Source organism: Peromyscus maniculatus, chromosome 5 (genome assembly GCF_049852395.1).
Source record: "Peromyscus maniculatus bairdii isolate BWxNUB_F1_BW_parent chromosome 5, HU_Pman_BW_mat_3.1, whole genome shotgun sequence".
In the NCBI taxonomy this organism is placed as follows: domain Eukaryota; kingdom Metazoa; phylum Chordata; class Mammalia; order Rodentia; family Cricetidae; genus Peromyscus; species Peromyscus maniculatus.
The window spans coordinates 140,044,508-140,070,194 of record NC_134856.1 but is presented as its reverse complement, the minus strand read 5'-3'; the positions used below and the strand labels follow the sequence as shown (position 1 = coordinate 140,070,194).

Sequence of the window (25,687 nt, the reverse complement as noted above, 5' to 3'; positions counted from 1 at the left end):
GCCACAAACATTTATCAAGCCATAATCATAGGCTAAGCTACGTACGAGGACCATGGGGCTCCTGGCACTGGGTCAGCATGGGATTGCCAACATGAGTGAGGCACATAAGGCCCCTTAAAAGTCAGAGCTCACATCGGCTCTCATCTGTGGCCCCCATTGTTTTAGATTTTCTAAAGTGTGTTTTGACTCTTCTGGTGAGAAATTATGAGACAAGCAGATGAGAGAGGCCTCAGGGCTTCACACACAAAAGTTATCTGACAAAGATGCCCATTAGCTTGACCACCAAACCACAAATGGACAGCAATAAATAATACATAGAGTCAGCCAGTTTGCTCCAAATGTGTGTTAATTACCACAGTCATAAGAAGGTGAGGTCATTTATTTTTCAAAGAATTAATGAAATGGAGTTTCTGCTTGTCACCAGAGGTGTCTGTGATCTTCTGTCACTCCCTCTTCTCCAGACCTTATTCAGCACTCAGCGAAAGACAGTATGAGTTGTCGTCTTTTGAGTAAATCAAACATTTATTTTACTACAGTTGTGCATAACTGCAAAACCTCTTCCTCTGTTTCTCCTCCTCCTCCTCTTCATCTTCCTCCTCCTTCTTTTTTGAGACAGGGTGTCTTGTAGCCCAGGCTTGTCTCCAACTCTCTCTGCAGCCAAGGATGACCTTGAACTTCTGATCCTCCTACTTCTTTCTCCCAAGTAAATAATGAAAATGTGTCCTAATCGCAGTCCATCATGGATGGAAGGCAGAGCAGAACTTAAGAGGAACCTGGAGGCAGGACTTGAAGCAGAGACCATGGAGGAACACTGCTTACTGACTGGCTTCCCATGGCTTCCTCAGCCTGCTTCCTTACACAGTCCAGGACCACCTGCCCAGGGGCAGCACTGCCAATGGTGGGCTGTCCCCTCCTACATCAATTTGCAATTAAGAAAGTGCCCACATACACACCTACAGTCAATTTAAAGAAGCCAGTTCCCAGGTGAGAGTCCTTCTTCCCCAGTGTGTCACATTGACGGCCACAATTAACCACCACAGCCTCTTCTATCCATGTTAGGCCTTGTCCTGTTAGTGCAAGTGTAGATCACAAGGTTGCAGGGATTCTTGTGTGCCTTCAGATGTTAGTGAGAAACCCAGATGTCACCGTGAAGAGTAATGAAGACTGTTCATATCAGTCACAGCATTTTTGTCATGCAAAGGAGGAATTCTGCTATTATCAGTCCACCAATTTTTATAAGAAAAGTTATTTAATTTTATCAACATGTAATTTAAATAGAGACAGCCAATGCACTTTTCTTCTGTGCCTTGGTACTGGATTCTTAGTTTATCATAGTGGCATGGTTGTTCCGTCATTGTTAGTCTGGGTAAGGGGCTATTTAAGCTTTATCGAAAGCCTCCCTTCCCATCTGACAGGTGAGGAGGTCTCCCCGCAGAGCAGCAGTGTAGACATTCAAGGAAGGCCTGCTAACACAGGCACAATTCCTAAGCACATCGCCTGCAGGTGCAAACAGCCCCCAGATAAAGCCAGTTATTCTTATTTATATGTGAGGGGTTGAAGGCATAGAAAATCAGCCCTCTGTGTGATTCACATAGTGGCAGAATTACAGTGTAGACCCCAGGAAGCTCAATATTAGAATTTTGTAATGGCCCCAACAACCAACCCTGGGTTTGAGTCACAGCTTGACCCCCTGGCACCCAGAGGGAGACTTGAGCAGGTCTAAGTAAGTTCTCTCAGGAGTTTTGTCATCTCTAGAAGACTAATAGGGCAAAGAGCATCCCAAGCCATTCCAAGGTTTGGAGAAAGGAAGCATGGTTCTTTATGAGATAAGATAACATTAGATTATTCTAGAAAGTCGTAACATGGAGCATGGTTCTGTACGACATGAGATAATAATAGATTATTCTAGAAAGTCATAGCATGGCGCTCTGGTGCCATCTAATAGAGTCATAAACATGTCTCAATTAGAATGCAGGTCGCTTGAGGCCTTTCTGTTCATCACTTTATGCTCACCGACACTCATAGGCTCCAAGTACCTGTGGGCTCTTGACAATCATGGCGCCTATTGTAACTCAATCCAAGCATGCCTCCATCCTCCTTGAACCAGGTTGTTTCAGTTCCCCATAGGGCTACTCCTTTCAGATAAACACATCAGCATGCCCAATCATTTCCTAATCACCTGGGTCATGCCTGTGGACAGGGCAGACCATATCAAAGTCCGGGCCAGCCTGTACTTGCCTTTCTGTACATCTGGAAGTGATTTTCAGACCCATATTAGAACCCGAAAGTAACTTTACTATTAATAAAACGTTCAAAATGCGTGAGCACATTTGAACAGTTTTATTTCCACCATAAGGCTAACTCAAAACGTTTTGGCAAAGAACAGATCTATGGCATTTGCTCAAGTGGCAAGGAACTGCACTCTCTCAGACACTGTTCAAAGGCGGCTGCGATGCCTGGGTGGAGGCAATGAGTCCTCCTGGTGATCTGGAGCCGGTTCATCTTGCCAATTGTTTTGCATATTGCGTTAGGTTAGGAAGCTGGCATCACGGAGAAGATGGGGCAACTGCTGCTTCAGCAAGCTTGTGTGCTGTGACGTAGAGCGACGGCTGATATGGCTCACACACTCTTTATTTTCAAAGTATTCCCACACACGTGATTCAGAATAATTTCCCATAACCTGGCCTCTCTGGGTCAGCCTTACCCTGCTGTGACTCCCGTGGCTACCGGCAGCAATAACTTAAAAGTCCAGCTACCCAGTTTTACAATATGATGCCTACTGAGAAGCTGGGAGAAGCAGATTTCATTTTCTGACAATCCAAAGGGCCATCTTTGTGTAGGGGGATTTCTGTGGGTGGTGGTTGTTATGTCTATCTGAATCTCACAGCAGCAGATTTGAGAAAAATTACTGCAGGGTACTGGCACCTGGGAGCCACATCTTCTTTCCATGAGGAGAAACCCCTTACCTAAAAGTCAGCAGTGAGTGCCTGCCAGCCAGGCCTCATTTGACTGTAGAAGTGCAGCTGAGTGCACACGGTCTCACAGTACATCAGAGCATGCAGGCGCTGGATGCATCTTCCAGGATGATGCTGATGACTGTGGGCTGAGGAGAGATGCCTTGCACACGGCCTGGTACTGGACAATTACTCATGAGGAATGGTGAGAACTGCCAATGCCACTTTAGAAAATAACTGTTTGTTTTTATTACATGTTTTAATTCTTTCGTTATTTTGTTATTTTTGTTGTATGGGTATGTGCGTGCCAGGGCACCAGTGTGGAGATCAAAGAGCAAATTTCAAGAATTGGTTTTCTTCTTGCTCCATGTGACTCAGGTCGTCATCAGTCTTGGTGGTAAATACATTTACCCTTTGAGCTATCTTACAAGACCCCCAAATAGCTACATGAGAAAGGGTATGTAGTTCATTCAAGCCCCCATGTGAAATGCCTAGATTTGAGTTGCAGAGGTCTCTGTTAAGGGAGGCATTCCTAAAACAGTGGAAGGAGTGGGTAAGCAGCCGTTACAGCTTTCTGTGTTATGGAATACCACTTACCAAGAAAGACAAAGATCACACCCACTTAGGGATTTAAGGATTGCCTGTGCAAGAAGACCACTGCTTTAGGAAGGCTTTGCCTTGCTATTCAAGAACTGAACCATCTACACACTAAAAATTTCAGTATTCAGAACTGAATGAAATGGAGATCTTTTGTTCTCTAGAGAAATATTAAGAATTTCAAAACCTTGGCAGTAAAGCATTAAGCCAGTGTCAGCCTTGTAAGCCCTTGTCAACATAATTAGGCCAAATATGATTGTTTCTTTATCTGAAAGTTAAAGTTAGACATACCTATTTGCTAAATCTGGAAACCTTATTAAGGGCTCCTGTTTTTATTATTTGCTATTCTATATGGGAGTGCTGGCCTCTCCCAGCTCAGCTAGAACTGTAGGGAGGGTAAATGAGAATGCCACAGGCATACATGGCCACAGGTGTCTTGAACTGCCCATGAAGAAGCTGTGCAACTGAACTGAGCATGCAGATGCCCATACTCTTCCCACCTGGGCCTTGTCTGCATTTCCCTGTCCTCACTGCCCTCTGGAGTCACCTGGACAACTTGTAGCACACTAATACCAGTGTCATCTCCACACCACAGGAAGCTCGTGTGCTTGTATGTATTTCTCTGTGTGTATATGTATGCATGTGCACCTGTGTGTGCATCTTAAGTGCATGGATGAGTGCATTGACCTTCTGGGCATTCACATAATTATCTATAGGATTCCTTCTTCCTTTCTCTTTCTTCCCCTTCTTCCTTTTTTTCTATTTTTCACACATAGCAGCAAAAGCATTGGCTTAATTTTAGCAAATGTTAATTTCCTCAAACCTGCCTGTAAACCATTATCAGGTAAGATATTTACAAACTGTCCTCATGACAAGATCCTGCCTCAGATTTTCCTGCATGCTTTGTTTCATGTGGGCTCCAGGAATAGTACTCTTAAAAATCTCTTGAGACAATTCTGGTGGCCACTGCCTAGGGTGAGGGTCCTCAAAGTTCAGTTTGCAACAGACTTGTGTGGGAAGCTACAAACGTGCAGGTTCCTGACCCCCAACCCATCACCACCACCATATGAGGCTCCCAAACATGAGCCTGTGACCACGAATGGATTCTAAGACACCAAGAGCCTTTCTAGAGGAATGAAGACGCCGCTGCAGGCCCCCACCTACCCTGAAGCAGTGCGAGGGAGAAGTGAGATCCCTCACACAAGTGTTTGAGGCTTTCCTTCAAGTGTTTGGCTAATGGTGGTGTGGTACCTGCCGGGGATCAGGGCATCACCACGTGGAGAGCACATGTAAGAACAATGTTTTGCTCTGAGACCACAGCTGGGCCTCAGCAGTGTCTGTGTGGCCACCACCCTGGCACTTCTCACAAGTTACCTCTCAGCATAGCTTTTACACATTTTCTTCATTCTGATCCCAGCAGACATGTCAGTCTCCCTGGGACTCTGTCTCTTGATCACCACAGCAGGAGTAGCTTCTCTGCTCATGTCACCCACCTGGGCTTCCTAGACATCTTCAGTGAGAGCCATCTCACTCTGAATCGAATTGCTTTTCTCATGAGTCTGCCTGTGGGGAGGCATGTCTATTCAAGCTGTTCCCCACTTCCCTGAACTTGCCTAGAATGCCTCCCTCCATCCTGTGGGCATCAAATGATTGCACACCCAATTCACTTGTGATTGCTAATGCAGCACACCAAGGCTTCTGCTTACTGACAACCAGTGAGGATCACTCTGTGACGCAAGTCACGTGAGGGAAGAAGAATCTCGGGGTTCACTGGATGCCATTTTCTGAACCTGAATTCATCTTTTCATTCCTAAAACAGCGATGTTTTCTGGAAACTGACATAAGGCAAAAGATTTGTCTCTTTAGAAGTCTGTCTTATTTTTAGGTGGGGACCTCATAAGATTTCATGCACACTTGCCTGTGCTGACCACACATTCTCTGTCACCCACCAAGCCTGGGCCCTCCAGTTTCTTCCTGACCCCAAGGATGCTGTAACCTGGAGCCTGCGCCTCTACATGAGCTCTGTTGTGACACTTACTAGCTTTAAGACCACAGATAATTACGGCACCACAGCTGGGCTCTGCTTGCTTTCTTACTTCACAGGGGTGACAGTGTCTTCCTCACAGGGTTTTGTGAGAATGACAGAAGTTGTCATGTGCAGAGCACCTAGAGTGCAGCCTAGTAAGTGACCCTCTCAAGCAGCCTCCAACATGCCATACTCCTGGCAGAAGAGACCCATTGTTCTGTCATATGCAGTGGTGAACCCCCAACACACACACAGAGATACACGCAGACACCAGAGACACACCCAGACATAGACAGACACATGTGAAGAAGCATACAGACAAACTTAGACACACACAGAGACAGAACTCACACTCACACAGAGACAGACACACACAGGTTTGTCTAGGAAACAGCGTGTAATCACTAAAGACATGGGTTGGAAGCTGCAACAGCATGGTGGGGTTCTGAATTAGGCATCCCTGTACTCCTCTGGCCAGACAGTAAATTGGTCAGGGCTTCTGGGAAGAAAATGGATAATATGTTACAAGAGTCTTAAAATATTAAAGCCTCATGACCTAGAAATGTTATCTCTAGAAATCAATCCAAAGTGGAACAAGCCAGGAATGTGGATGAGAATTTATGCACAAAAGTGTCCATTAAGGTGTTATCTTTAATCGTGAAATCTGAAGATGATTAAATACATTATAGTTTATTTAGTATATTTATTTAGTATTTTATCCTGTGGAGCATGAACATTTTATTTGTTTATAAGAAATGTTAATTCCATAAAGAAATTCTTAGGGATAACTTTTTGATACTTAAAATAGAGAATAAAATGTTTCTATGAAATATAATTTCAAGCATGTAACAACTATGGGCAAAGGGAAATGTTAAAGAAATAAGCAGAGATGTTTCTGTAATGACAGAATCAGAGAGATGTTTTACTCCTTCCCTGACAATTTATATGTATTTTAAAAAAAAACACAGAGAAAGTATCATTTTAACATTTTCTGAAAGCAGTAAATTCAGAATTAATTACCACTGAAAGCTGCTTCCCTCTGTGAAATACTGAGGCAAGCCTCAGATTCGATTACTCCCACCTGACACAGGCAATGGGCACACTTTCCCCATGATCTGTCTTTCTTAACTCCCACCTGACACAGGCGAGGGGCACATTTTCTCAATGATCTGTCTTTCTTAATTCCCACCTGACACAGGCGAGGGGCACATTTTCTCAATGATCTGTCTTTCTTAAAACATTCCTTCCCCTTTACAGACTCAGAACAGTTCAAAGAAAGATATAAACAAGTCACATGCACACACACTCATACATGGTCTCACACACAGACTCTCATGAACACACTCAAATGCACACACTTGTACACATGCATGTGCACACACTACACATACATACAAACACACACATACTCACACACTTTCACAGTCTCATGAACTCATGTTCATGCACACACTCACACACAATACACTCACATACACTTGCACAAGTCCCATACTTGTACACATACTCATACATATCTCACACACTTCTGTGTACTCATGCACACACTCACACACACAACACTCACACATATTCACACACACACACACACACACACACACACACACACACACACACACCTTGAAAACATGATGAGAAGACTGTCAGCGGAAGCCCCACTTGACGATAGTTCTTTAGTGCTACTTTGGGAAATGTCCCCCTCGTACTTCTAACCAGTGCTTACTGAGACTCATTCAAACCCCACCCAGCTTAGAATGGGATGAATGGTGCAGAACCAACAAGTTCAGGCAACTGAACACAGAAGGTGACCAAGATGGGAGGAATTCTGGGTAAAGCTTTCACCCTGGAGTGCATGAAAAGCGGCATGGGAAGGTGGGAAGGCAGCAGAGCGTGTGCAATCCGCTCTGATTGCCAGTCAAGCCACGAGGATTCCACAGTCAGTACAACCTTGCAGATACAACTGCTCCCTCGCCAGGGTACGAGTGTCCACTGTAGGGCAGGATGGATGATCCCCAGCCGTTGTTGGTCCCTGCTGCCTTGGCCCAGATGGGAGGTATCTCTGCGTATTGTAGTCATGTGTGCGAGAGTTTCCGCCCCTTGTGTGCTTGTGTGGAGGCCAGAGGCAGATGCTCGGTTCTTTTGCTACAGCTATGTACTTAATTTTTTGAGACAGAGTCTCTCACCAAACCTGGAACTTGATGGCATTCAAATGGCTGGCCGGAACCCCTGGGAGCCTCCTGTCCCTCCAGTGCTGAGGCTACAGGCATGCACCCCTAAGCCAGATTCTAGTTTGCATGCTGGAGATGCTGATCAGCACTTTATCTTCTGAACATCTTCGCAGCCCTGTCCCAGATGTTTTGAAAGGTGCATTCCCAGGAATTATCATTCCCCCCATTGACAGATGAGAAGCAAAACACTGTCAAATCCAGCGAGGGAGAAGGACCCCTGCTATCTCTTGCAGGAAGTCAGCAGCAATTCAGGAGTCCCCAGACAAAAGAAAAATATGGGCTTTAGTAAAGAGCAGTAAGTGACCCCATCCATCAGATACAAAATGCAAGTGCACAAATCCCTGTGCGTCCCAAAAGGCATCTGGTAGACCTACCATCGATCTTGAATGTCAGGGAAGAACGCATGAGACTGAGATGCGTCCCATCACAGCGTCCTCACACACATGGTCTGGTGGCGAGCAGCCACGCAGCACATGCATGAGTGGGGTGTTACCTCTCATGAGGCCAACAGAAAAGACATTATCAGATCAGAGCCTGAGAAGACCTGGCAGGGAAATAACTGCCTTAGCTGTTTCATTCAGAGAAACAACGCCACTCTCAACCGCAGCCTCCCTAAGGCTGAAACGCTCTTGGAAACCAAAAGAGGCAACCTGACATTAAATGTGCTTTGTTTAACCTTGTTTAAAAAAAAAATCAAACAAAACTCTTCCCGTGGCCTGCTGGCATTAAAAACCAGAACAGTTTACAAAAAAGAAAAAAAAATGCATTTTTTTTAAACTTTTCTTAAAAAAAAATAAATAAAGACAATCCTGCGTAGGGGATCACATTCTATCAGCAAAACCCAGCAAGTCCCCTCCAACCCCCACCTTAGACAAGGCCTGCCATGTCCCATCCACATTAGTCTCTGCCATCATGATTGACAGGTCACACCTCAGGAAAGTTTGCAGGCTTTTGCATTCTGCCTATGCACTGAACTTTATTTTACCAGTTAAAACAAACAGGTGAAAATTTTTCATTTGAATTTTTGAAAGAAATAAAATAATGTTCAATTGCACATGGGAGATGGCTTTTGGTGTTAATGAGTCCATTTAAGTTCTTTTAGGAATAGATAAAAAGGTTCATCTCTAGGTAAGAGTTTCATCTGCAGCCTGACTCTCCCTAAAGACAAGCAGAATTAGGGAGAAGAAGCATATTTATGGAAATTCAAAAATTTCCCTGTCATGAGAATAAATCCAAAAAGATAAATTTTAGCTTCAACATAAAATGAAGTTATAGCTCTTTGACAAATGATATTCTTTGTTGTCATGACAACGGAGCCTGCTAGAGGTGTGCATGGAGAGGCCTGCCCATAAATCAGATGTTTAAGGAAGGGGTTAAACCAAACATTTCTAGACTATTCCCCAGATATAGTGCCAAAAATGTAATTATAGACATTTGTATCAGTCTACCGGATAGCATGACAGCTCCAATTTTACAAAATGTTAATTAAAAAATCTATTAAATCTATGCCCCTCGGAGAGAAATTAATATCACACCTAAGGTTGAGAGTCAACGCAGCTGAGTGGCTGTGAAAATTGGGCCGGTGGAGTCAGAAAACAGGCACTCATCTATAAGCAGCGTCGGGATGAGGGCTGGTAAGACGCTGACTCCCCAAAGAAGAAAGGCCGAGGAGGAGCTCATGATGCTTGAAGGTACCTGGAGCTCAAATAGCGGAAAAGTGATCAAGGACTTGGGGACAGAGTTGGAGAGGAAAGGCTAGAAGACTAAAGTTCGCGCATTGAACCCAGAAAGACAAACTATTGGCAGCTTCCATTGAGGTCAGGAAAAAATGAGTATTAACTTAAAACTCAGACATTAGAGAAATATTTCTGAAGGCCAAGATCATGACATTCCACCTCAGGGTCACAGGCAGGCTGCCTGCAGGCAGCTCCTGTCAGGTGTGCGGCTTTCCTCTCCAAATGCGAATTGTCCTTCAACACGTGAAAAATTGCATTTCACAGGAAACCAAGTTGCTTCTCTTTGAAAAGCAGGTGATGTTAGAGGCAATGGGCCTGGATTCCAGACAGCTGGAGCTGGAATTGAAGTCTGAAAATGCAGCTCCATGCAGATACCTCTGGCCCAGGACCCAGTCAAGGCTTGAAGAAGAAGGAATGAGTGAGCAGCGGCCATGCCCCGGAGGGCTGCCTGTCTCTTCTGTCACCTCCTGCCCTCTGAAGCCATTTTCTGAGTTGTTCTGTGCTGCACTGTGAGGTGGGACACCAGTGTTACCTCTCAATGTGAGTTTCCACAGAGTCCACTCCGAGGGCCACATGTGTAGGCCACTGAAGAAAGTGACAGTTCTCTCACCCTTCTTTAAAGACTGTTAAGTATAGTCCCTAAAACTGAAGTTATAAAGTTTATCCTCATCATTCATGCTAGAGGTATGATGTTGTATAAAATGGTTTTCCAAAGCCCTTATGGTACCTAGAATGAAGTAAGAGCTTTGGGTCTGATGGTCTCCACCATGGGAAGCCACTCAGGTGCTGTGTATTGGCAGAGGTCTCCAGAAAGATGTTTTCAATCTTTGTCCTGGGACCTGTGATGATGATCTATTCAAAAGAAAGTCCCTAAGCCTAATGACAAATTATTCCTACAAGAGGAGAGGACACAGAATCCCAGAGGACAGAAGCAGAGAGTGTAGTGATATCTACAAGTCTAAGAATGTCAACAACAACAATTGCCAGCAATGACCAGAAGCCCAGGGACCCCTTAGACTTTAGAAGATGCCAACACCACCAACACCCTAATTTCAGCTTCTGACCTCCACAATGGAGAAAGAAGTTTTCTAAAGAGTATCACCAAGATTGTGACCATGTGTTACTATGACCCTGAGTGACCAATTTGAAGGTATTCCTACCACATGTCAGAGAAGTCCCCAAAAACAATGTTTGGATTGTTCTTTAGGTAGATTTGACATCACTTGAAGTTTTTTGTTTTTTTTTTTTTTTTGACCCCAGGTAAGTTTATTAGGATGCACAATATATTGGGGGACACAATATATCCACTTGAGTTCTAAAACTTAACACATTGTTGCCTCTTACCTGAGAAGCTCCCCTATTTCTAAGTTAGCCTTTCAGCCTGAGATCTCACACAGCCTTGCCATAAATGTTCCCACACTGCAACCAAAGTGACTCAGTAAGGGGTCACATATGTTTCATTTACTCCATTTGAAACCCATGAAGGTAGGAGCAAGGTGTGCTTCCAAGCTATCAACTGAATGAAGCTGCAGAGGGCCCTGGCTCTGCTTGCCAAGCGATCAGACGTGCACAGTGTTAGTCCAGTAGAGAGAAGGCTTCCTTCTGTGTGCAGAGCTGCGGCAGCTCCCAAGAGGCAGGGGAGAAGTCAGCTGACCGTCAAGTCCCTGCTACAGTGCATTTCACATACTGCCAGGCAGCTTACAAGACGATTTCCCGTTTCGTTCTCCAGGTCACCCCACATTATAGATATTTGCCACCTCATTTTATGGAAATCTTAAACATGGGGAATCAAAGCCCAAGACCAGAGTTTTCTGTGATAGATGACAGGACCCTGACTGAAAAATCTATGGGGTAGAGGGGAGGGAAGGTCAAGGCCGCCTGAGCGTGCTGCATAAGAAAGTGAAACAGTGGAACTGGGTGGGAGTGAAGCACGGGAATGAAAACGCCCTGGAGCTGAAATGCCCTTTTAATGCATTTGGACTTGGGGCCAGAGAGATTGGGGCTCGGCAGGTAAGAACACTGGCTGTTCCTGCAGAGGACCGGGGTTCAGTTCCTGGCACCCACAGTGACTCACAACCATTTGTAACTCCGCTTCCACGGGATCTGATGCCCTCTTCTGACCTCTGCAGGCACCAGGCACTCACGTGGTGCACACACATAGAGGCGAGCAAAATGCTCACACACATAAAAGAAAATGCGTCAATCCTTGAACACAGCATCAGTGTGCTTGGAGTTGATGCAGCTACATTTGCAAGTTTCAGACCTACGGACATGTTAATGCTCAGGTCTGCACTTAGGTCTCCATTTGGGAAGGTGGGGCTCAGTGGATGGTAAGAAGAGGGGCCATGAGGTGAGTTTCAGCCTCCAATGCAGACACCATGGAGGAGTTTGGGATGCAAAAGTGGGAGAGGTCTGAAAGACACCAGGGAGGAAACTTGAGTTCAGGGAGAGCCAGCCATCTTGGCTAATCCAGAAGGAAGGATTAGCAGAGAGCACAGAGCATCTGCTGTGTGGACAGATATGTTAAATCCAGTTGAGAAGAAGCTGATCTCTGTGCTCAGCTGGCAGACGGTGCTGCAGCTTTGGCCTTCTCTCCAGACCTCAGGGGGACTTCCTCCCAGGAAATGGGTTGGTAGCTAGAAGGTGAAGCTTTGATTTAAACACTGAGGAGCATTAGACTCAGAAGGTGCTAGCCTGCTGGGAAACACAATGCAAGATGTGGACGCTGCTAGCCTCCATAGCCAGAAGGCCTCACCTCACAGCGCCACAAGCTGGGCCCTGGGAACATGGTGCACAGAAAACACCACTTGGGTCACAGATTTGACCTTCTGAACTCAGTAGCTGAGAACAGGGAGTCTTGTGAGCCTTCTCAGGAGTCTATGCAGGACTGTCTGGAGTGTTGACGGCCCAAGGGTTCCCCCTTTTAGGTCTCATTGGGTTCTCCCTGTCCCACCTCGATATCCCGGATGCCCTCTCTTCTTGCTATCCTAAAGGCAGAGGGTGAGAATCTGGAAATAACCTGCCAATATTAGGGTCCAAGATGATCTGAGTTCTGCGTGTTCATCTCCTTAAAAAGCTGGTAGTTTCGTTGGTGGAGCGCTTACTTGGTGTGCACAAAGACCTTGGCTCCGTCCCCAGCAGGGCATAGACAAGCATTGGGAAGTAGATGCAGATGGATCTGAAGTTCCAGGTTACCCCCAGCTACAAACATACCAAAGGCCAGCCTGGGCTACATGAGACCCTTTCTAAAAAGAAAAACCAAGACAAGCACTGGTTACAACTTCAGACTCCATGGTCTGTTATTATCCTGGGGACTTTGGGAAGTCTTGAATTTCTGGACTTGAGCTGTATCTAATCCCTCAGTTCATTATTGCTGTGCTGTGTGTCCTGCCCATGGCCAGGGCCCACTTGTGTGTCTTCTCTGCCCCGAGCAGGAGAGATGGCATCTACATGCTGCAGCTCCCAGCCCCTGTCAGGCAAGCACACAGACATGAAAACTCTCTCCCTAGGTAGGGAAACTGAGAGATCGGGTCAAACCCTCTCCACAGACTGTCACTTCAGATTCCCTTTCTCCGCCCTGGTTCCCTATGTCTTTCCCGGGCATACAATAATAAACCACTGCCATGTGACTCTGCCCCAGCATCAGCATTCCAGAAGTCCAGCAGAAGACACGCCTCCTTCACTCAAGGCTGTGGAGGAAGCGCCGGAGCCTGAAGGACACAGGCCGACTGTCCAACAAAGTCACAACCGTCATGATTTGGCGTAAAGATGGTTTTGTTTGGCTGCTGGGGATTTAAAAAAAATGCCATGGCCCTTGCCAAGAGTTAGAAACTGGGAGATCTCTCACAAAATCCCAGATCTTACTTCAACTTGAAAAATCAAATTTATTTTCCCCAAGCCTGTATTCCTATACAGAAATTAGAGCTGGGGCTGGAACAGCCCTGTGCTCTGAACCAGCCTTTACCAGTCATTTACATCTACTCAGGATCCCTCCAAGGCTCTGAAGTTCTTTGAGTCTACAGCTAACATTCTAGCACACAGAAAAATTCAATTTCGTTTATAGACTCTGGATAAGGCATCGTTTCTGTTTAAAACAGTCCACTGGAGAGCAGGGCAGAGTTATTGTCTATTCACCCTCCTGGCAAGGTGTTGATATCCATCTCCATAGACACTCTGCTGAAAAAATATGAATCAATAGTAAGGGCAGCCACGATAGGAAATGTGTTTGACGAGGAACACAAAATGAAAGAAAATCGTTGTGGTTTTAGCATGGAGGTAAGAAAAACAGAAACAGGTCTCGATGGGCTAGTTGTTTCAGTTTATTATAAATAAAAGGGTGGCTACAGCTCAAAACTGGCATCTTAAACAGTTCCAATTGCTGACTTTCCCACAGTGTATGTGGTGAAGAACGGCTGAGCTGAAGACCCACTGGATCTGACAGTGGGGTCACTGGAGGAAGCAGAGGTTCCTGAGTGCCCTGGGACCCAGCGGGCCAGCATGGAGGATGTGGACACTGTCCTGATGGTATATGTGCTTTATAGATAGTGGCAGAAGCAGATGAACTAGCTCATCTGTGCAGTGGAGCTCAGATAAATGAGCATCTTCAACAGAAGTGCCTCTGTGAGGGGTGTTCCTCACAGGTCCCAGTAACACAACATGCCTGACTAGAGCCTGAGCGGACATACCCTCCATCTTCAGCCATACTCTGCTGTCCATCCCTCTGTCTTCAGCCATACTCTGCCGTCCATCCCTCCATCTACACAGGGCGAGCTTTCCCCAGGCCACTCCAAACCAGTAACAACAGCTGACAGTAAGGGAATGGTAGGGCTATCCTGGGAAAGGAGGAACTCCTCGGGTGACTCTTCTGGAGCTCAAAACTCCCAACAGCCCTGGAGACACTGCCTTAGGGAATGGACACCCCACAGCTTATCCTGTTCTCCCTCTCTTTCATGCTCTGAAGGGCTTCTCCAGTTTGCAGTCTGGTCCTCTTGCAGATTTCCTCGGCTTCCTACTCTCCCTCTCCCTCAAGTTTCTCCTGGTGAAAAGCTAAGCAGATCCAGCCGTATCTTGATGTTAGAGAAGACATATTTCGCCCTTCAAAGGTGTTCACTATCAATTGGTTCATGCCTATAATCCCAGCACATTTCAGGGGAAGGCAGGTGGATTACTGTGAGCTGCAAGCCATCCTGGAATACAGAGTGAGACAAGAAGAAGGAGAAGAAGAAGAGGAGGAAGAAGAGGAAGAGAAAGATGAAGAAGAGGAGGAAGAGGAAGAGGAGGAGGAGGAGAGGGAGGGGGAGGGGAGGAGGAGGAGGAGGAGGAGGAGGAGAACTAGTAAGAAATGTCTATTGTGCTTTGGCAAGTCTGTCTGCTCCACCCTATCATGGAGGCACTTACTTCAACATACTGGAGTCCAAAGAGGCAAGCTCTCCTAAAGTGAACAAGGGGTAAGTGGGCCTCACAGAACTGAGGATGGGGTTTAGAGAAAGAGAAGGGAAAAGGAGGGTGAGGAAAAGGGGAGAAGGAAGAAGACAGCCTCTTAGTCATCCTCCATTTGGATAATTTTCTGAGGGAATGGAACTGGGAGACCCCATCCTCTGTTCATGCTCATCCTCTCTCTGAGAGGCTCTGTGTCTTCTGTCCTTCAAACTGGCGTGTAGGAGGGGGTGGGTAGTCCTTGGAGGACTTCCGGTCAACAAGTCTTTTGTGAACACAGTGAAGGCTGTGGTCGTCATCACCCGTGTCTTAAGGCCAACATTTCCAGCTTTTCCTTTTGCTGAGTGACATGAAAAGGGAAGTGGGCTTCCTGCGTGGAATGCGTCTCGTGCCAAGGCAAGTAAGAACATGGAGACCGGCTCGCTCGCTCGCTCTCAATGGTTAACATTAAAAGGAAGTCTTCAGGCTGGTTATTTCATAACTCACATCAAGATAGAAAAGGGAGACAAAATCAGCAGCATCATTTATAAGCCCTGGGAAGTAGAAGTTTCCAAGCTGCCATAAATAAGGACAGGAGTATTTGCCAAGTCAGAGGGCTTGCCAAATTTGAAATCCACTCAATCCTTACATTTTGGAACCCAGAACAGAACACCAACCTTGTGGGATTTATAATAATTTTTTCTCAGCAAAACTTCTTGCTATTTTTAAGAAAGTAAAAACAACATGTAAAAAATACAACATGGGAAGGTTTTTATTTTTTTAACCATCTGGGAGCATTGTGGATAGTGAGTACTGTGGAGATGATTAAGTGGAATGGTCTATGCACTGTTATTAAATCCAGTTTAGTCAAAGAAGACTGAAAGTGTGCAAGAGCTATGTGTGTGCAAGTATGTGCAGGTGTGTGTTTTATTGTGCTCTCACTAGAGCTTAATTTCTTTCTCAAACACAAACTCCAACCATATGATTCCATGCAAGCAATATAAAAATTTTAATGCATAAAAATTAAAGAAAAAATGAAGATGTATATTTGGGGTGTGAGTTCTGGGTAGAAGACAGTGAGAGAAAAAGTAGAGAAATTATTTCTTAGGAAAGGTAAAAGTGTGCGGGAGGGATAAGCTAAAAGGGTAGAGAGAGGTCTTGACATCAGCTTATACAGAGTTAAGATGAATTCTAGACACCAAATGATGAACAGAGGTCTAAGCTCCCTGAGAGCAGGGGCAGAGGCAGGCTTCTCGGGCAGCAGTCTAATTCCTGAGCCCTACACAAGGACCTTAGCTTCCTGAGTTGTCTTCTCATGTGCAAATCACGAAAACAAAAGCAGCAGGTTATAAACTTCCCACAGACTGTCACCCATGAAGACAAGAGTGACATCTTCTTGGTGTGCTCCGGTCTCATCCAAAGCCAAGCTCACTGTCTCACATGCATTTGACACAGTGAAAATACCATAGTTCTTGCATAGACCTGCTGTAACGATCAAATGAAGAATTCAGCGTGTCTTCTAGTTACAGTTCTGTCAAGGGAAACAATCTCCTTCCCCCTGCTTAAATGAAAAGATACAAGCACTGGGTGGAGAGATGTGCATGACTTAAAAGGACAAGGGACAATAATGAGGTTCTGAGAAGGATGACAGGAAGAAGCCTTTACTGCCCCTATCGATGGCTGGGCATTAGAGGACAGGAGCCCCATGAAGGACTGAGCATCAAAGCAGCTACCACAGGCCTCCATATTGCTCCTGGTGGAGCGGGTCTTCGATACACAGAGTGTGCCAGACATGTCCACCCACCCTTCTCTACAAGGACATACTGATGTCCCCACTGGTCAGACTTTGGGAGGCCGGTGTGGAATTAAGACATTCGATCATGTGCTTGGAGGCAGAAGATGCAGAGGTGACGGAATTCCCCCAAGGCAAGGACCCTGATATCAGCACAAAAAGAAACACCTGTCTATGGAGTCCTGAAAAGTCTGAAGCTTCTTAGGAGGCTGTGCTCTGGTCTCCACCCAAAGGTAGAGTGATGTTTACCCCCTGACACCAGGGTGTTGGCCGCAGCTGCACACACTTACCTGAGGCCGCATTCTATTCTTCACAGCAAACAGCATGGCCTGCATTTTTATTTAACAGTGATTAAGAGTTGATTATAGTTTGATGAGGATTATTAAAAAGGAGATAGAAGGGTGGAAAATAAACACACAAGATGTTTCTCCTTCCCTCCTTGGAGACAGAATAAAAATATCAGAAGGAAGGAAAAAACTTACTGCTCGCTCGTTTGTGGTTGGACAGAGATTTTAATTCAGTAAACACAAGCTCTGAGATCTTGTGGCGTGTGAGATGGACCTGACCAAATGACTGGAAAATTAGCATATGCCCTTGGCAGTCTCTCCCAATCCCAGGCTGCCAGAAAGGGGGGGGGGGGCGCTCATGTGACCACGCACTGGGAGGCTGCTCTGCCTCTCTGCTGCAGAGGCCAAGAGCAGCAGCTCAGGCATTTTGTGCCACATTGTTCTGCTGTCTGGACCCTGTCCCTGGAGGTAGCTGTCCTTTAACGTCCCTTCCCACCACACCCCCAGCCCGGCTGAGGTGACTTCCCCTGGGATTCTTCATTAGTGAAAACGTCTCCAGGGAGATGAGAAGGGCTGGAAAACTAGGCGTGATGAACCAATGCACTTGATGACGGTCAAAAACAACAAATCCGCCATCAGTTACAATGCACGATGTGCACGACACAAACGTGTTCTGGATTCTCACGAGGTCATTAGCAGTGAAAGCTCTTGATACAACCTGTTTCATGAGGTGAAAGGTAAAAAACAGGTGCCAGTTTTCCCACCAGGCCACACACACACCAAGTTCTGCAAGGGGTTCTTTGGTGGCACCAACACCTCAGGGCTTCCTGAGACTGAGAGCAGACACCTTGTCAGGGGCTACTTAACCCAGCAATTCACCTGTGTCAAGAATGATCTCTGCTCAACTGCCAGGACCGGAAGGGGTGACCACCAAACTGTGAAAACTGTACTGTTTGCATAAGTCCCATAGTGCTGTTGGGAGACCTGGGAATCATGTGGAAGGCTGCTTGGCACGTTTGCCAAATCGATTCCCCTTAACTATCATTACCAGCCTTTAAATCCTATGTCGATCCCCTTTTTGATTGTAAGGTAAAATTACCCCAAGTTGAACACTGCTCAAAATGGTGATGATAATAATCCCTTCTGGGTGATCAGAGGTGGTGGCAGGCTCACATAAGGCCGAGATGCAGTCATAGAAATCTTAATGTTAGCCTGTGGCCAAAGGGGTAAATGAAGGAGGGAAGGGCAGAGGAGCTAGAATGGAGACAAAGGGACACGAAGTATGGGCAGATAGGACGGTGCACATCTGGTCACATCTCCACAGTCAACCCCATCCTCGCACTCCCCTTCCTGTGCCATACAAGTTGCTCTGTGTGGCTGACCTCTAGTTGCTTACTGATGGACAGGACACTGTATGTCTCCTTGCTGGGACAGAATGCCAACCAAGTCTTTTCTCAAGAATATAAAAGTTTTGTTGGAAAAAAAGCACAAAACTTCCTTATGTACCCTGTATCAAATACATTTTAACCAATGAAAATAATACAAGAATCATAAACCATGCCTCTTGTATGTGTAATTATTGATGGAAACTTTCAAAGCCCTTCCCTAGCTATGACTTGTTCCAGAGTCCACAGTAGGTGGAATCTCCCAAAATTGTGGGTGACATTTCTCCCTCCCTCCTCGTAATACCTTCAGCTCTGAAAACCACCAGTGACACAGGAGTGATGATATGTGTTCGGGGGCAGGAGATGGGGTACAATCCACAGAGAACACAGGACACATGGAGATGAATTATAAAACTTTATTGGCTTGTTAAAGAAATGGATGAATCCAGCAAGTACATTTATAGTCTAGCCACATTGTTAAAACAGCACTTAAAAGTAAAATCTTTTAAAAATGAGATGCATTGTTTACAGGAAATGTGGAAAAGAGTCTTGAAAACCCAGAATATTATAGGAAAAAAAATAAGCATGAAAATGAGTCACAGGCAGCCTCTGGATTCCAGCAAACAGATTTGAACCTGATAGTGGTGGAACTCACGGACATGTCTTTCTTGGGCATCTCTTGCCGCTTCATATTTTTGTTTCATTTTGTTTGTAAATCAGTTCATGAATGCATTGGCTAAAGTAAGTTGTGGGGGTGAGGTGGTGGTGGTGGTGGTGGTGGTGGTGGTGGTGGTGGTGGTGGTGATGGTGGTGGTGGTGGTGGTGGATTCTGGTTCTTTGCTTTGCTTCTCAGGCATTTCCCCCAAGAAAACGAAGACTTTACACACAGACAGTGGTTTGTAGGGTAGGGCTGGTGCTGCCTCAATATTACTAGTTGCCCTGAGATGTGAGTCCAGATTGAATGCAGAGTGAATGATCTTATGTCAAGTCCCAAGAGCTGGGAGGTCTCCTTGTCCCATCACCAGAACAAGAAATAAGTGGCTATCCACACTGGGAAGCTGCCTCTGTAGCAGTAATTGTCATATAACTTTCCAGGCTGGAAATTCTGTCAAACTAATTTCAACCTGGCAGTACTCACCCCAGAGCAATTTAAATTCAGGAGAGTCCTCAGCTGTCCCAAGTGTCCTTAGGTTAACTTGACAGAGTGCCAAGTATTGAGGGTAGGTGTGTGCATGGGGCAGCAGGGTCTCAGCGGCAACTCCTGTACCAGCTTCCTGGGAGTCAAACCTGAGCTGCAGGATCCCAGGAGCTCTGTCATCATAAATTGGAATGGCTGCACAGCCCACACAGCCGGGGCAGCCACCTCCTGAGCTCCCTTCACCAGAGCCCTCCCCATGAATCTAGAGTCTAGACCAAACAAGATGAAGTGAGCTTCAATTAGCATGTGAAAGAATGAGATCAAAACAAAGGGAGGAATTCTAGACAGCACTATCAAAGCAGGTGGAGGTGTGAATCACCCCCTCACAGAGAGAAGAGTCAGCACAGGATTGAGAGTCTAGTTTGCAATGGAAAAAAAAGTTGAGCGTGTTATAATTATGCAAAGCAGCCAATAAAACCAGAAAACATTCTAAGTTTATCATGGGGACAGTTTAGAAAGGGGGGAAAGGGTAGCAGGAGCGAGGAAGTGCCCTGTGTCCTGTCCCCTCTCACAGCCAGCATTCCCAGAAACTGCATCCAGCCACTTGTCCCATCAGCTACTCACTCCACACCTCTGTGTAAGTGTGGTCTCTGAGGACAGACTTCAAGACTCTAGCTATTCTGAGCTTAATTCAGGATCCAAAAGAGTGAGAGGCCGAGGCGGTTGTTCCGTGCTGTGGGTGGGGCTGGAAGTGGAAGGGAGAATTCCGGAACCTGTTCTTTCTAATGTGCACTGAGGTGTATGTTGAGATACAGCCCTTTGGCAGCCTATGACTGTCTGAAGGCTGGCTGTTGTCACACCTCAAGCTGATACCTTGTGATATCAGTAGGCATTTCTTACTCCATTTCAGCTGCCTAAGGGCCTCAGAGCCCCCATCCATGGTGGGCCAACAAGCTGTGGAACCATGTCTCTTTGAGGTGATGTGCCTGCTTTCTAGTACCAAGGGCCATAATTAAATCCACTAAGGACCCCATGAAGATGGGGTGTACACTCTCTCATCTCATTCTGCTCCCTTGAGAGGCCAGAAGTTGGGATTTGTGTCAGATAAAGCAGAGGGAGGGGCTTACTCAGACACCTCTGCGCTTGGAGGATGGTGAGAAGTCACTGCTGTGAGAACAGCCCAGAAAGGTGACAGAGAGGTGAGCCTGAGGTCTCAGATAGCTAGGAGTCACAGGGTGACAGACAGGTGTGCATCTCAGGGCTGCCGAAGTCCATGTCACACCATGAACGCAGCGTCAGTGGTAGGCAGGGGGAAAGTGAGTTCGCAGGGAAAGATGTAGGGCCACAGTGTGGAACAACGATTCTGTCGAAGACAGGAGGAACCAACTGCAGCCCACAGGCAGGCTTTGTTGGCCTACATAATGTTTTAAAAATAACCGAGCCAACTTTTTAAAAATAGGGATGCTTCACATAAAAATCCAGGTTTCACATCTTCCTCAAAGAATGGGAAGACTTGGGATCTTGGGTCCTTGCTCCCTGGGACAGGACTGGCTGGGCAGGGTGACAGCTGCCCCTGGGGCAGCAGGTGTTGGCTCACCCAGACCAGTGTGAGCGTGTAGACTTGCCTGGCACTGCAATGCCTAATTCCTGCCAGAGAGCCACAGACCTAATTCCAGCAAAAATGCCCCTTCTCCCTTCCTAATTCTGTGAAAATAAAACACACACCATTTGTGAGTCCCCAAAGAGCAGATTTCTTCTAGGGCTCCAAAACAGCCAAGGATGAAAGGAAATGTATAGAACAGAAAGGCTGTGTTACTGACGGCAGTCTTCGGGGGTTAAAAGAAGAAAAAGCAAAGGACACAGGGACCACATGAAACCATTTTCTAATAGTCTGTTGCTTATGTTATTCCCTGGAAGATGCCACGTGAGCTTTGATATATTAAATCGCCTTATCTGTCCACTTCTTTACATCTTAAAACAAAAAAACTGCCCTGCGTTCCTCCCAGCTGCTCACTGAAATAATTGTTTTTTTTTTTTCCTTTCTGGTCTGAGAAACTTAGAAAATAATCTTTAAATAATCCATCACCTTCTTATGGCTCCATGGAATACCATAAAAGTTTAAGAGGTTTTTGTTGTTGTTTTGTTTTGTGGGTGCCAAATAATGATATTTAAGAGTGTTTGCCACAGGGAGACCCTGCCTGGCTGGCAGTTTGAATTTCATTTTCCTTTCAGGGGTCAAGCTCTCTGCCATTACCTGACCTCTTTGTAAGTCAACACCTTTGGGAAAGACAGAAATCTTAGTCCTGACAGGAGCTGTCACTCAGCAGCAGGGAGCTGGGTGATGGGAATGCAAGGACTCAGCCCTCCTTGTGCTGAGACCCACCATGCGCCGGAGACAGAGCCCGTGAGATCCTATGGGAGCAACTGGCCCTCTTCAGACTCAGGCACAGACGGCCAAGGCAAATGCTGAAATCCACAGAAACGCAAAAGGCTTGAGTCCAGCAATACCGTAGTGTAAAATACCACAGTATTTGCCTTAGATCAAGTGGGACCCAAATGGACTCTGGTTTATTAAGATTGATGCCGTGCTTACAGAGGATTCAAAACAGTTCCCGAACATGCTGGGTTGTTAAAAGAAAACCCTGTAAATCCTTAAAGATAAATTACTCTTTAAAGGGGGGGTGTTAATAAGTTTCCACTTCAGCTATGCTCTATATGTGCATGTGTAATAGGGCTGCTGAGTGTGGATTTGGAACGAAATGTCCCAGCCTGGCTCTGAAGGGGACCTAAAAAGAAAGGCGAGTGGAGGGGTGGACAAAGCTGCTGCCTGGTACCGAGGGGACAGAGCCCACAAAGGCCACTGTGGTGAAAAGTGAATGAAAGCAGGGTCTGAGGGTCAGATAAAGTGGGGCATAGTTGGGGGCAGCAGCGATCGGTAGCTAGAAGGCTGCTCTCTCAGCATTGAGGAAGGCCACTTTAAAGCACATATTCATTAGCAACCTGCCGCCTCTTTGCTGCTGGGGTCAGGACAAACTTTCCTGGCCATGAAAACCCAGCAGTAGGGCAGCATGCTCCTGGGGACTATCCTTAGACAGTGCTCTCCTGCTCACAGCGGGCCAGCCGGTCTGCTTGCAGGCCTATTCACACTAGAACACTGCAGTTCTCTAAGGCAAACAGCAGGAGATGTGAGGCCCCACTCACTAGGCAAACTTCTAAAAGGCAGGTGGTTCACAGAGGGCAATGAAAAGGGTCAAGATTATAATTCCCTATATGCATATATTCTACCATTAGTTATTCTCAGACCACGATTAATCTAAATTCACATCCCTGACCACACAGCCACTGCTGCCTCTGCTTAATTCTGCTAGCGGTGGACTTTAAGGCAACCGTTAGCATTACGTACTCTTAACACCTAAGTTAAAAGTTTGGATCTTTGCTGCCAGCAAAACAAAGACCTTTTAATGACACCAGAGTCCCCAGAGCAGTGGTGTGTGCACCTATAACTCCTTTAGTCACTAAGGCTGTAGGAAGAAATCATAGAAGTCAGTAAGGATTAGAGACAGAAGATGTTGCTGAAATAAGTGTTATGTGTGGATTAGACTTGGAGTGTACACTTAGACATAGCTATGACTTTAGATAGATAGATGCATAGTTTTTAAATTTGCAAATCACCTTTAATAAACAGAAGCAATTACTGTCAGCACATTTCCAGTATAGTCAAACAGCACGCCTTTCAGAAGAGAGGCATAATCCAATGAGATTTCACTTCGACTCTATATTTGAACTACTGTAAGAACAGAAGGTGAATCTAAGTGTCTTCTTCCACTAGCTGCCTGAGACCTGCCTCTGCCTTGGTGTTCCCCAGTCACAGCTTACAACAAGCAGGCTGCAGACATCCTCGGAGAATAGCCCATGTCCACCAGACACCCCCAAATAAGCGGTACTTCCTGGGATAAGCAACAGTGGTCCCAAGAGTCCGCCATGAAGGCATCAAGCACGCACCACAGCCCTCCTTTGTCTTTTCCTTACTGCAGCTACCCATCCAGTGGGATCTTATGAAACAAAACAAAACCTAAAAGAAACACAAAACGAAACATAAGTCATGCTCAAAAGAAAGTCAACAGAAATCCACATGCAAACACAGTCACTTTAAAAAGAACATAATACATCAAAATAAAACACAATGTGGAAGATGCTTTCAAACGCAAGGCAATACATACTAACCACACAAATTATGATAATATGGGCATCACATTATTGAGCAACTTAGTTTTAAACTCAAAACCAATTTACATGATACATAAAATGTAGGAAAGCAATGGAAAAGATTTGTGCACACAGATCTACCCACAGTTCTATCAGACATTTCTAGTTTAACAAAAGGGGGAAATCTGAACACAACATAAATAACCCTTGCAGAATTCATAAGTATTTTCTTATGAGGGCAATTGGATTCAGCAATAAGTATCTATTTAAACCTCAATTCTCTTTACTTTCCTAATTTCATCAAACTATTTCAAAGTAATTGACTCATTACTCAATAACTGAGTCAAAGCCTGGTTGGCAATACAACAACCTAGATATTTTTCTCAGGAATTCTAATATTACCTAAATTTAAGTATTCACCATATTATACATATGATTATATATATATAAATGTAATGCCCATTATATGACTTAATACATAGCATTGAAGCATGCAGAACATTGCATATCATGTATATATTATATTACTATTCATATATATTATATATTCATAGATATATGCATATATTACATATGCCATACGTTTTTATCTAATAGAGAGCAATGACTAAACTCAGATGAAAACATCAACTCTAAAACGGACGATACAAGATAAGGAAGGTGGAGTTCCTTGACTTCAAACACCTCATTGCCCTACAGATGGAAGAAGAATATGTACACTATTTATAAGCCAGTGTCCTCCATGCCAGGTTCTCTTCTAACACCATGCTCCAATTATCCTGTTGAGTTTTCCAACCAGGCTAATAAGACAGTTCTGCTATCATGCTCTCTTTACTGATGAGGAAACAGAGACCTAGAGAGCTAAGCAATGTGCCCAAGGCCCTACACATCCTGTGTGCAGTTCCACCCCAGCCCAGGAAGCCCTTATACCACCGTGTAAGAAACAGACAATATTATAGGTTCTCTCTGAACATGGCTGTGGGAATTCAGCAGGAACATCCAGAGTTCTAGAGAATTCTATGTTGTCATTTTAATGAATCCTCACCAGATCCCAAGGGGCAAAGTAGATGGCATCTCACTAGAGGCCCTCAAGATATTTTTAAGCTCATTGCTGACAGAATCCTTCAAGACACTCCATTCTCCTCTAGCAGTTATCTGGTCTGCCAAGTGCAGGGGTCAGCTGTCTCCAGGACAGTAATCACCACCACAGTGTGTAGCATTGTTTACAATGATGCTGAGGAGTCTACAGTGCTTATTTCCTGTGGCATTCATTGTCCCTGTCCTTCTAGTGGAGAAAGGACTGGGTACCGGCATCAAGTGTCACTCATAGGTTTAATCACTGCCACCCTGATAGTTCTATTTCCTACAAGACTAGGGTTTTTTTTTTTTTCTACTAGTTTTGTCTCCAGGAAACACTAATGAAAGCTCAGTTAAGAGTAAACTATGGCCCAGAGTGTAAGCTGGCCCAGAGTGTGAGCTGGCCAATTGGCAAGCCAACTCCTCAGTTACTCCTGTAGATCTGCAGAGGGAAGCTCTTGAATTCCTTCCCACTGAAACAACAGGATTAATACAAGGAGCCAGGCTTGCCAATGAAAACAGGAGAAACCGGATGGTGGAAATAGAAGACTTTATCCCCCAATTTTAAAAAAAGGTTGTTGATTCAAGGTACTCATTCTCTCAAACATTCAATGCAGGAGGGCATTCAATTAAAAAAAAGTAGCACAGGCTACCAGGGTAGTCTTTCCTTTCTGTGCATTTATGACACAGAAATTCAAGAGTTTTGCCAACACCGGAGTGTTTGCCACAAGAGCCAAACCACTTTTCCTTTGCTTCTATTTGTCATTTTACTGACCAAACCTCTCCCTGGTCATGGATTATGACCATTGGAAATTAGAAGTTACTCCTCTAGATGCCACTTCTATT

The 25,687-nt window shown here is 45.4% G+C and overlaps 1 protein-coding gene across 9 annotated transcripts in view; it reads right to left on the bottom strand.

Annotated features, from left to right (window-relative positions):
- Ntrk2 (neurotrophic receptor tyrosine kinase 2) overlaps positions 1-25,687 on the bottom strand; it is a 331,422-nt gene that overhangs the window by 175,581 nt on the left and 130,154 nt on the right. For 5 of the 9 annotated variants that reach the window (XM_076573467.1, XM_016000233.3, XM_076573469.1 and 2 more), the window contains one exon: positions 18,821-23,630. The exons of the other annotated variants lie outside the window; for them this stretch is intronic. In XM_076573467.1, the coding sequence (XP_076429582.1) occupies positions 23,593-23,630 (38 nt within the window). In that variant the 3' untranslated portion in view covers positions 18,821-23,592. Of the gene's footprint in view, positions 1-18,820; positions 23,631-25,687 lie in introns of those variants that run through there. 9 annotated transcript variants of the gene reach the window in all.